Source organism: Malaclemys terrapin, chromosome 3 (assembly GCF_027887155.1).
Source record: "Malaclemys terrapin pileata isolate rMalTer1 chromosome 3, rMalTer1.hap1, whole genome shotgun sequence".
Taxonomy (NCBI): domain Eukaryota; kingdom Metazoa; phylum Chordata; order Testudines; family Emydidae; genus Malaclemys; species Malaclemys terrapin.
The window spans coordinates 35,770,710-35,783,708 of NC_071507.1; the positions used below are offsets into that span (position 1 = coordinate 35,770,710).

The 12,999-nt window shown below is 44.4% G+C and overlaps 1 protein-coding gene across 2 annotated transcripts; it reads left to right on the top strand.

Annotated features, from left to right (window-relative positions):
• The first annotated feature begins 6,495 nt into the window (after positions 1-6,495).
• SIX2 (SIX homeobox 2) lies at positions 6,496-12,344 on the top strand. Of its 2 annotated transcripts, none has more exons than XM_054021295.1 (2): positions 6,496-7,520; positions 11,202-12,344. In XM_054021295.1, exons 1-2 carry the CDS (start codon positions 6,955-6,957, stop codon positions 11,503-11,505), a joined length of 870 nt encoding a protein of 289 aa, XP_053877270.1. In that variant the 5' UTR covers positions 6,496-6,954; the 3' UTR covers positions 11,506-12,344. The 2 variants fall into 2 exon arrangements, with proteins under 2 accessions (XP_053877270.1, XP_053877271.1); XM_054021296.1 differs by having other exon boundaries at positions 6,496-7,514.
• The last annotated feature ends 655 nt before the right edge of the window (positions 12,345-12,999 follow it).

Genomic DNA, 12,999 nt, shown 5'->3' on the forward strand with positions numbered 1-12,999 from the left:
GGTTCATAGCAGCAACTGACCTGCACTATCCCATTTTCACCGTGGAATAGCGAGCCCTCCTCGTCCTGACCTTCCCTGGTAAACACAATTCAAACCAGCTACCCAGACCACTTGCATGCACATTATAATATGCTCCCCCCGGTCGACAATGCAAGGAATTTGAAATATAACGAGCAAGACTTTAAAAACCGTAAGCTGCCAGGGGTTTCTATTCCTAAAGAACTCTAAAGTGAAGCCCCCAAACGACATGAGCCAGAGATGTGGATGTTAAGAAAAAAAAAGCCCTGAATCAGTAAGCACAGTCAACAATCTTCCTGCTTTCCTCGTCATCTTGGAATAATCAATGGAATTAACTGAGGTCGCGGAAACAGGCTTATGGGTTAGTTGTGGGAGGCTGTGAAAATAGGGGGCAGCCATTAAAAGAAACCTGATAGCTATTCATCAACCTGGGGGGAAAAAAGCAAGAGTCTTTGCTCGGGCTCTTACCAACCTTGTCTAGCTCTGATCAAGAAGATCTCTGGAAACAAGAAGTTTACAAATATTGTCAAATGATCCTTGTAGCTGCTTCAGTCCTGGAGAAGCCCACCAGAACCTTAGATCCCAGGCTTTGCTTTCCTGGCGGGTTACTGCCAAGCCCCCGAGGCAGAAAGCGGACTCTCCTCATTTTAACCATATGTGCTTTTTGTTGTTGTTGTTGTTGTTGTCTTCTCTGTAACACTGTAAACTGCTGAGAGAGAGGCTCCTTCTGCCGTTTATAACCTTAGGAGTTTGGTACCGTGCTAATGATGCATGTTTCCTAGAGCTGAGCGCCTGCCTTGAACCACGGCAGTAGTTTGATGATACACAGTAAGTAGTTGTTGGTCTACGGGGGTGTTGTTTTACTTTAGTTCGAGTGCTTTCAGCAAAAGGTGCAGCAGCACAGGGTTTGACTAACCATCGCCTTTCTAGTTTGTGCCGACCAGCCTAGCTCGCGTAAATTGTGTGGCTTTTCACTTTTACTCTGGCAAATAGAGCTAAAATAACAACACATGAACTCCGCGTGTTCAAATGTATCCCTCTCCTCCCGAGATTGTAAAGGGGCTAATGAAAAGCTAATCAAGAATGACCACATTAACCTGGGGCGGTTGGGTTTCACGGGGAGCACTAGAGGTTACTCTGGCTTGTGTTCAGAACAGCAAGCCCGAACTTCAGGAGTCTCATTTCATAGGGGAAGGCGGGGAGAGGAGACACTGCAGCATCAGTTCAGTGAGGCCAGCTTAGCTGGTCTCGTTGTATCAGGCCCCACTCTTCATTAATGCATTGTGTTCAGTCATCATAGTCATCCCATCCTGCTGTTAGACAGTTGTGCGCTGGAAAGGATCAGCTGAGCTCCTGCACCAGAAACATACATTCCTTGGGCTAAGCCTCCCCGCAAAAACTAACAATAAAACAATGATAATAATGTACAACGGCCATTCGCTTAAATTGGGAAAACGCCGCTCGTGGATTCATCCTTCCGCGGACCTCCCTCCACCAAGCCCCCCAAAAAGAATCCAGTTTCACATCCCCCCTCTGCTCAGTTCAACAGTTCTTCTTTCAAGCGACGTTTGTTAGCATAATCGAGTTACCCGCTACATATCTAAAATCCTTGTCCCCTTAAGGAACAGAACACTGAAGCGTAGCAAAAGCTTTGAATTCTTCCTGTACGAAAATAAATAAAAAACTAAACGAAACAACAACCTATTGTGTTTGCTTTTATTTAGTTGCTGGCAATGGTCCTCTGACATGTTTTGATTTTCCAGTGGGGTCAGGATCTCAGCTGTCCCACTACGTGCAACCTATAATGGCACAGACCTGCGCGGGGAAAAAAAAGTTCGAAGGTGCATTCCGCCCAGTCCTAACCCCCCCTTGAATTTGACGGGCAGTTTTGCCACAGAAAGGACTGCAGGCCCGGGCCCTGATAATCTGAGAAGTGTTCAAAGCGGCTCCTAGCCCGTTGGTTTAGGGACAGAGCAGAAATAAAACAAATACATTTACCTAGGTTTCGAAGGAGACAACGTAAGCCCAAAATTCTGGCCGAGCTCGTTCGGTTTCATAAGAAAGAAACCAAGGGTCGGACGGTAAATATTTCAGGCAATATCTTCTTATCCATTTCTAGCACGTCTCTCCCTTTGAGTGTAAGGGGAATTACACTTAACAATTTACGGCACCGTGTGGCCCTGTCAAAGGAATTGTTCCTTTAAAAACCTGATCAGAATACCCTGAACGGAAATTATTTGGATATGTTTTCTTCCTCCTTGTACTTGTAAGTTACACGGTATACCTGTGGCTTTTTGCCTACACGTTCATCTAGTCAGAATATTATTAGTTTTAAAAGTTCCCAAGAGAGTTTCTTTCTATCCATACATACAAAAAGAAAGGTTATTGGGAAATATAATTAATGATATATATTATTTTCTTCACGTCTTCCTAAAAGTTTGTAAACATCCAATAAGAGAATTCTATAGTGATATCTCTATCTGTAAATCTACCTACATCTATCTATGTCTAACTATATCTATCTAGCTGCATCTATATTATATGTAGTCATATATTATTTATCTACATATGATGATATATTATAGTAAACTATTTACCATAGAATAGATACATTGTATATAATAGATATAGATAATAGACGTAGAGACATATATACAGTATAAATATTTGCAGAAAAATGTATTATTGCTCGATATAGGAGATAAAGTGAATAAGTTAATGTCTTCAGAGAAAATATCAGAGGCCTGCAACTTCAAAGAAATATTAGCTTCTAAAGTGAGTGATGTAGGCATCACCGAGAAGAAAAGCTGGCATTGAAATAGCTGCAGTATTTGTAGCTCATTTTATTTTATTGCAATCATTTTATTAACACAGATCAGCTCATGTAAAATAAATGTATTATATAAAGTGACGTAATCGGGATCTTAAAGGCAGACTAGATCGGGGACGGATTATAAAAGCAGCATATTGATAATACAGATCGTTCTACTTCATCCAGCATATCTACATTTCATAGTGACCTGTTTACACTCTGATGGTCTAATAGAATATTTTGTAATTAACAATTGTTATGCACAATTTTTTATCCTTTCTGAAAAGAACTTTTGCTAATTACACATCCAAATGTCTGGTTGGAATGAAAATGTGAGGATCTCCAAGCCACTGAGAGCGATTCAAGGAAAGAGATTTGAAATAGATCCTAACTTTTGCTACAAGCATACAACCCTTAACGGCCATGTAATATTTTCCCACTCTTGGTTGCCCATGTTGCTTTAAAATATATTTTAATGAAAGAGCTCATTTGAGAATACAAAGAGGGTTATTCTGTTCATTTGAGTCTCACAAATCATTGGGGTTTTAATTGCCTGATGGTATGGTTTTTGGTATTCTCTTTCTGCTGATTTCTTCCAACATATATGAAGATTTCTGAAAACCAAACACGGCTGTGCACATTTTAAATATACGTGCCACTAATTTGCAATTGCGTTTAAATGCAAGCTGATTCATACCACTTAATAGAATTGCGTTAAGTTTCCACAGCTATTGGGAAATGAAATCGCATTACATCCAAACGGCAGTCTGCTTAATGTAAAGTGAAAGTGCTTATGGAGGGCCCTGCGTGTAGTCTCTGTACTCACATTGTAGGGTGCTAAAGAAGAGACTTTCTTAGATCTAAGTCCATACAACAGGTTTTGACATCTCCCTTCCGGCTAGGGAACAGCTGCTCTCTGCTCCCCATTCAAATTCAGCTGCTGTGGTTATAAGATTCAAGCAGAGGAAAGCAAAGTCAGGTATATCCTCATAAATTTGCAACAACAGCAATGGGAGGAGGAAAGACCTCTCTAGTTCTTTTATCTTTTCCCACAGTTTTAATTGAGGAGAAGGGACTAAATAATACCATGTTTTTTCATTTAAAATGCTCTCGCATTCTGTGTGTGTAAGGGGGGCGGAGGAGAATGTGTGTTTCAGTCATAGTTCCTGTTCTGTTTTGAATAACTTTTGGAAACGGATCCTACTATCTCATGATTTTACGATACAGCCTGTATTACAAGCTACACGGACATTTAGACTGAGTATGAAACCTTAACCTCTGAATTCTTTTGTTTGCCAACAAACACAATTTGAATCCTGCAAAAATTGCCATCGTATTAATCTCAGGCTGTGGAGCGCTCAAACTTAACAACAACAACAAAAAGTATGCGAAATGGTTCTTTTAAAAGCCCGTTGTCTTGTTTTAAACGGAATTGATCTATTTCACCCTCTAGATGAACCCTATATTTTGCATTCACGTTCCGTGATTTAGCAAAATTCGAGACATTTGCTGTGGATTCCCGATTTATAACCCGCCTGAAAATATTGCACAGGTAAAAACAGATGGAGTTTCCAACTCCTGTTCACACGAATAATAGAAATAAAGGAGCAGGGGACGCAGAAAAGAGAGCGATGAACAAGGATCTAAAGCGGGAGCAGCAGGTTTCCTTCCTGACAGGGGATGATGTTAAAATGAGTGAAGATCCTATGCTCTCTCCACTTCACGTCTTCTTTCCGCGTTCGCTCTGCAAAAAAAAAACAGGCGGCTGTGTGGCGTACACCCCGGGCTCGCAGCGTGAGCCGATCCACTCCAGGGCACAGCAGGAGTTTGGCTGCAAAGGGTAGGACCCACTCTGCACGGAGCTGGTGGTCTTTGTCCGTCCCCTGGGCGGCTCAGGGGCAGGTTCGGAGCCGGACCCTGCTGCCGCCCCTTCCCCTAGCGTTAGTTAGCTTGGCCTTTCGGCGCCGCCGCCGGCGAGCTGCTTGTGGGTGACCCGCCAGCATCGCTTTCCCAGGTCCACCACGTCAGTTTCACTGAAGGGGAATACACCAATCCCGGCAGGCCTAAAACCGGCTCCAGGCTGGCCTGCCTGCTTGCCTCCCGGCCGCCACCACTGCTCCTGCTCCTCGGCTCATCCCGACCTGCCAGCCTCACTCCACTTCCGGGGGCCCCTCAACTCGGAGGGGTTGGACTGAGAGATGGGGTGAGGATTGGGGGGTCCCTGGGTCTCTCCTCGCTCGTCACCTAAATCACCGAGGCAAGGGATGGGGTGGGGGCAACCCGCGTTAACCATTTATCGCTGGGGGAGCCCACAACTGCGGAGCCCTCTGGTGTTCTCACAGGCTGGGGTTAGAGGTGGCGTGGAAGGCGCTTTCCCCAACGGCCTAAAAGGGAGAACAGATGAATTGCCTTGAAAAGTGCCCGCTTTTGGTGCAATAAAGTATTGTGAGTAATAATACCCTAGGGAGATTACTCCAGCTGGAACTGAGCTGGGCGAGACAGGGAATTTTCTGCACCTTAAAAAGTGGCTTAGTTATCAACCGCTAAAAGGATACAGAAATGTGTGTGAGCACCTGAAAGTATATAACCTACATTTATTCATGTATCTGACCAAGTTATTCTTCTACAGTGGATAGTTTACATCTAGTCCCTAGTTCATCTATCCAATCTCCCTATCTGATCCCCTCAGATAGACAGATGTGCACAAATATGTGAAGACTAAATCCATGCCCCGAAGAGTCTGCAAATTAAGACTTCCAAGGGAAATGAAGATCTGCTTTAGAAAGTATTTTCTACCCTTAACTTTAGCACTTCTTGTGGCTACATAACATAGCCCTAGATGTATAAACATTCCCCTCTTTTAAAGTAGAAATATATACACCGAATGAAATGTATTGCTGCTATTAAGTTATCGCAAGCTGGAACTTCAATTTAAAAGTTGTTGATAGTTGACTTTGAAATATATGGTAATTCAGAGTCAAATACAATAATTGCCTCGCTCCAGCCGCCCGGGGCTAAGTCTAGTTAGTGTGTAAATGGGATCATGGATCAAAAAAACTGGGTCTACGTTGTACACATATGGGACCTTTAATATTTATAAAACTACCCACTTTAAAAAAATACCCCCAAATCTTACTGATAAGGAAACTCCTTGTGGCAGTTGAAACCCAGCGAGAACTCAATTTCCTCCCGATCCCAAACAATGGATTAATTTTGCCTCCAATGTTTTACCCAATGTGAGCGATCTGTAAGAGGCTTTCGCAGGAGTTTGATTGCAAGGAGGGTTCAAAGACAGAAGTGCTGGGGGACGTGTTGGTGCTGCAGCGCCCCCGAGGTGAGCGTCTGTGACCAGAACGCTTTCTCTGGCAGGCCCTCCCTCCTTCCTTCCCCCTGTGGGTGTTTGCTGCGTCAATCACAGCGGAAATTTCTCTCTTTCTCTCTCTCTTGCTAATATCTCAGCTCGCAGGGCCGCCTCTGAGTGGATCAGAGCAATCTGTCAACCCAGCCGGGGAGCCACCTCAAAACAGATCAGGTTACCTCTGATTGACAGCGTCACCATGGCAAATAATTTGACTAAAACTATTGTCTTCTCCTGGCAGTCCCCGGGTCAGATAACTGGACCAATCAGAGCGCGGATAATCACTTTTCATGCCAGCTTAGAATAATATTATTTAAAAAAACAGAGAGAAGAGGAGGAGAGAAAGGAGAGACAAGAGGGGGAGCTGGACTTAACCACTATATTATGTTGAATCCTACAGTGAAGGGGGAGGGGGGCGAAAAAAAGGGAGATCCCAACCCGGCAGAGGAGGGTGGGGGTGGGAGAGGAAAGACACCACCACTGTGAGCGCTGCTGATACCAGACAATAGAGGCACAAAGTTACTCTCCGAACTTGGACTTACAAAAAAGTTTTCACGTTCGGTCTCCGCCTTTGATCCTTTTTACGCTCAGCTGCTGATGGCTGCCGACTGCAGAGCGGAGCTGTGACTTGTGCCGGAGCGTAAGTAGCCGCTCGGGTGGGTTATACATCCATGATTGGTGCTTCTCTCGCGGTCTGTCCGTTCAGGTCTATGTGGCCGCTTTGTACAAGTCCGATGATTTAGATCGGGGAGGGGGAAAGGCCACCATGTCGATGCTCCCCACTTTTGGATTCACCCAAGAGCAAGTGGCCTGCGTCTGCGAAGTGCTCCAGCAGGGGGGCAATATAGAAAGACTGGGGCGGTTCCTCTGGTCCCTACCTGCCTGCGAGCACCTCCACAAGAACGAGAGTGTTCTCAAGGCCAAGGCCGTGGTGGCTTTCCACCGGGGCAACTTCCGCGAGCTCTACAAGATCCTGGAGAGCCACCAGTTCTCTGCTCACAACCACCCCAAGCTCCAGCAACTCTGGCTCAAGGCGCACTACATCGAGGCGGAGAAGCTGCGGGGGCGACCCCTAGGGGCAGTGGGCAAGTACCGGGTCCGCAGAAAGTTCCCCCTGCCCCGCTCTATCTGGGACGGCGAGGAAACCAGCTACTGCTTTAAGGAGAAGAGCCGGAGCGTGCTGCGGGAATGGTATGCCCACAATCCCTACCCGTCCCCTCGGGAGAAGAGGGAGCTGGCCGAGGCTACCGGGCTCACCACCACCCAAGTCAGCAACTGGTTTAAAAACCGGAGGCAACGCGACCGTGCTGCTGAGGCCAAGGAAAGGTACGAGTAAGTACCCCCTTCTCGCACGGCTACTGTCTCCCGGTGCTTGTCTAGCTACCCTTGTGCCCAGCCCCTTCGTAGCCTGCGGTCTGTACCCAGGCAAAAACTCCCCTCACCGAAGTCACTGCGAGCTTTTGCTTTTCTTTCCCCCGAGCAAGGACTGGGCCCTTACTTTGGACCGCCGAGTTCTGATTTTCTCAAGTCCTGAAAAGGAGGTTCCGTTCCGAGCTGGTAAACCCAGATGATCGCTGGCCTTAAACATCGCAGGCCCCTGAATTCCCTTACGCATTGGGGCTTCCTTATTATTTGCTCGTTTGCCCTTCGTGTCCCTTCAGTTTGAGTTTGACACCACTAACCAAAAAGACTGAGAGTTTTGATGTGCTATAATCGTTCACCGCGTTTATATTCCTTGATTATTTTTTTTTGACACACACAAAAAATAAGTTGTTAATGTGCCGTTAACGGTCCACTTCAGAGGATTTTAAAGGGGTAAGATGAAAAATATACTAAGGGAGAGTGGGACCAATAACACCTAGTTAGTGAGGAATACACGGCAAGTTAAAATAAACAAGTATATTCACCAATACAGACCAGCCTGTATTTCCACCCCCGTGGAGACCTTATTTCCAGAACATTTCATGTAGGACTTTATGTCTTTTAAACTTAAGGAATTTTGACTATCTCATGTGAGATACTTTTAACTGGTGATCAGCAGGGGCATTCCTCAGCCCCACATATACAGTCTTAAGTGACAGGAGCCTAGTTTATTCAGCAAATGTTAATGCTCTTGAAGTTTCAAAGGAACAGTGTCTGGGGGTGCATCCACCTGAACCAGGTTCAGATAGAGGGGAAGCTTTTAATGAGGCTGAATGGGGACGAATAATGCGAAAAACTCTCTGTAGACCAGCCCTGTGCTGGCTGCTTTTCCATCCGTATGTTCATTTACAGCTCCCATATTTCAAACGGTATCCTATTGTAAAGATAGTTCTGTGGAAGTACTGTGATTGATATACTCCAGCCTTGAAAATACCTGGACGAATCCTCCAAAGATTTAGATCTCACGCCGTAGGCCTTGGCATTGATATATATACACCATGGTCTATGCAGCCAATGCATTAACAGACCGCACTCTGTATGTGTACCCAAACATTTCCCATGTACGGGTTTTTGGAGAGTTTAAATACTTTTTTCCTCGTGTGTTAGCAAAGGTTAACTTAAATGATGACGCCGGGCCTTCTCTCTATTCATCCTTTCTGTTTACTTTTGGAAGGAAGGGCTAGAATCTTTTACATGTTCTCTGGAGTTTAAGTGCATCCAGATACAGTTATTCACGCTAAGAAAACAATGTTAAACCTAATGGCTATACCTTTACATTGTGACGCTTTAGCTTTAGAAGCGGAGCCAAATGGTTTAGAAAAAAGTGTCCCCAAAATGTACTTCTTAGAAGCAGCAAATAGGGGCTTCTTTGCCGAAATGCAGCCCTGCCCCGTAACACTTTGCAGGGCTTTGCACCTCTGATCGCATCGACGCATTCTTCTCTCATTTGTCCCCGTGCCATCTAACTGACTTCAGGGGAATGACGCTGGGGTAACGGAGAACAGCACTTGGTCTCCACACTGTAATAGTGTTTGGTGAAATTGTTCCTAATGTCAGATACAGGCTGAGAGCAGGAAACCTGGACATAATATTTAAAGGGGCAAACTACTATCTTGTTAATTAAAATGCAATTTGCATCCCTTCCCAAATCGATGCTCCGCAGGCATAAAGTGTAGGATTTTCTGGTACTTTAAATAGGTGATATTTTCTGTATTAGATGAAGAGAAGAAACTATTAATCGCCGTACAGCGGTTAATGTCGGGGTGGGGAGGGCTACTGTTGGATGTTTTTTTCCCCAATAGTTCCTATGCACTATTGGAAGCTTGTCAGGAAAGCGAAATGCAGGATTCCAATTTCACAATATATACTTCTGTGTGTATACACAAGACATTTGAAATCGCAAGTCCATAAGGGTTTGATCATTTTGGCGGTGTTGGTAATTAAAAGTATTGAAAATCTACTGCAGACCATTCGCGGGATGGCTTAAAGGTGACTTCATTTTTAGTCTATGTTGAATGTACTTGGAAAATGTTAAGCACCGCATACAGCTGATTAGATTTACGCTTAGCTGTGATATTCAATAAGGTTTGGATTCTGTACAGATTTGCTCCATACATTTCCCCAAACGTGCTAGTGCTTTAATTTTCTTTCAAATCCCTGTAAGTGTTGGTTTTACTAGATGTCAGAAATCCTTTTATTGCTGATAGGAGGGACTCACCTTCAAATATCCAAAGGAAATGAAGGTTACATTTATTCCTTTCATTTCTGAGGAATCAAATTTTAAAGGTCTCCAGAGACAAATAAGTTTTTTGACATAGAAAAATACACTCAACCTAACATTACACTCTAGGCGTCGGAAAACAGACCTTTCGTGAGACTGCCATTCTGTCAAGCAACTTCTTCAGACAGAGCTTTCTTTTCAAATTTTATTATTTTGGTACTAAGTGTCTCCAGCCACATCTTGCAGCCCTTCCCGAGACTAGTTCACACTGAAGGCAATCCTTTAACTTCGCCCAGTAAAACCTGAAGGATTTGGACCCTCTGTCACTTTAAGTATAAATACACCGCTGTACCAGAGGGCTGTACATAGCCTACAGGGGCCTTTCCCCGTGTATCAATATCACATTTGGCCTCTAACTTTCAAAGTAACAAGTACAAGGCTTTCAAACCCATCACGAAATCCCCAGTGTTCACCATTGCCACGGTCATGAAGATTCTAACAGTTCTCTGTCTCTTATATACATATGTGAGATACATTCTCTCTCTCTCTCTCTCTCTCTCTCTGTATGTATGTATGTATGTATGTATATATTTGAGATAATGTTATGTCTCTTTTATAAAGAGATTATTCTTTTGGCTAAGCAGAGCAAAATTTGGCTCCCATTATGTGTCAGTATATTTGCGCTCTCAGTCTAATATAGACCAATAAAAGAAAGAGAGGAATGTAATTACGAGGGACATTTCCTTGTAGGACTCAGGAAATAAGCACGTTAATTCTGTTCGCTTTCCTTCTTTTACACATGCTTGGGATACGTTTTCGGGTTTAAACTTCCTGAGGAAAAACGGAGTCGAGGTGTCGAGTTATTTTATCAAAACCAAGACTCATCCGGATGACCCAACCATTTAAGGCTGATCTGCGTAGACTAATGAGAACACAAATTGAGTTTGTTTGCCTCTCCAGGAGAAGGCGTGGATGAAATTCTTCTTGTATAAGTACTGTCTCTCGGGGTGATTTTAAAGTGAAATGCCCCCCCCTTTTTTTTCTTTCCTTGCCCAGTCCCCCCCAAAGCTATCCAAACACTTTGCAGGAGATGGATGGAGAAAATGACGTTTTGTCAAAGTCACACTTTCTGCGGGGCTAGTGGAAAACTCTGTTTACAAGCTCTGCAGACCTTAGACCTTTGTGCCAGACGAAGAGGCCTTTAAGGTTTGCAGAGTTTGTAAACGGACTGTATGTTTCAGTTACCCTCCAGTTGTCTTCCCTATGAGCCCACATCCTGCAGTCCCTGCAGCTGCCTGTCTAGCTCCAGTGTTACTCAGTGCTGTATCCACTCCACTCTAAGATCTCCCTCCCTTTTATATTTCCTATAGGGAAAACAACGAGAATTCCAACTCCAACAGCCACAATCCTCTCTCAGCGTCAATGAACGGGAATAAGACAGTTTTGGGCAGCTCAGAAGACGAGAAGACGCCGTCAGGGACCCCTGATCACACTTCTTCCAGCCCAGCTTTACTGCTCAATTCGAACCCAGGCCTACAGCCGCTCCATGGCTTGGGTCACCCCCAAGGTCCTAGCGCCATTCCGGTACCCAGTGCGGACCCTATGCACCATCATAGTTTGCAGGACTCCATTCTCAACCCCATGTCCTCAAACTTGGTCGACCTTGGCTCTTAAAACTATTTACACGCTCCCCTCACCACACCCCTTCGGTTTTTTTTTAATCTCATTTGAAACTTTTAAAGTGATGACACACTCATTAGTGGATCTGTTGTCCCTCTTTGGATGGCTGGCTGACTGTAGCTGTTTGGAAGGTACTGTACTAGACTGTATGCAGTTCTGTTGTGACAAAAGTCTTAAGGGTTGTGCAAAGCTGGTTTCAGACATGTGGACTGTTCGATAGGACTTGTGATTTAAGCATAATGCTAATATGGTTCTATGTAGCAACTATTTTTTCCAACCTTAACTTCACAAAGCTCTTGGAATTTTAATTGAGCAGTCTTGTCTGTGTATGATAAGACACCTTGTATTTGGGGGGAGCGTAAGGTTGCTGTTTACATGCCTCCTTGGAAGACACCCATCGCTCCCGTTATCCTATTGTGTAGTTATATATCCGTGGCAGGTGTACAAACAATTACAACTAAGAATACAACCGTTTTAGTCAAGTTATAGCAGCAACACGCGCTCTAGGTAGACTCTGTAACTTCCTTGTAGCTGACGCTGTGCAGAGAGCCAGCTTCTTTCGCCTTGTCCGTGTGGTGCTTTCGCCATTTGTTGGGTGGGAAAGGAACTAATGGCCCGATCCTCACCCCAGTTGAAGTCAATGTTAAATTATCCCATCGACCTCAAACGGGGGCAGACGGGGGCCTTAAAAAATTGCTGCTCATTGTTAGACCTAAACGACAGTATCAACCGCGAGTCACTCGACTTTAGTTTTGTTTATTGTTTATATTATGTGAATACGTTCTTTGGGAAATATTTCTGCTTTTATTTTATAATAAAATTTAGAAATCTAACACAGTGTGCAGTACTTAATTTGCATCTAGGTTGTTTTCGGTTTGCCCCAGCCTCTGAAATACCAGATGAAGCCAATCGCACAGTTTTGTGCTGCATTCTCGTGGTACCTTCTCCATCACTACTCATTCGAAGCCAATTTCTGCGTCTGAGCCTATTGCGGTCAGATCTGCCATTGTCTGAAGGAATTTTGACTGTTTAGCATGGGATTTTGATAAGATTAAATGATGTACCGTAGGACCAAGTTGCTTTAATCAAAGAGAAAGGTGCCTCCCTTACACATTAAAAGTAGGAAAGTTTAAGGGGCATCTCCAACTCCCATTACTCTGAAAGTAGATCATAATGTAGTGTCTTGGTGTGACACTATTTTGATTAGAAGACTGGAGGCACAAAGTCTGAAATGGCATCTTACTCATTTTTAGTTGCAATTCTTTGACTGGGCCTTTCCAGAGCAATTGCTAGAAGATGAGCGCCAGTTTCTCTACTCTGAGTCTTGTAACCGCAAAACTCCAGAGGCGCAACCCGTACCCTTTCTCCGTTTTCCCGTCCCTTTCTCCCTGGTGAGAGAAGGGTCTGTGACTACGCCCACCCCGTCCCCATCGGATGGTCACAGGAGACTAGCAGGAGAGCCAAAAGAGTCGATTTAAATCTTGGGGT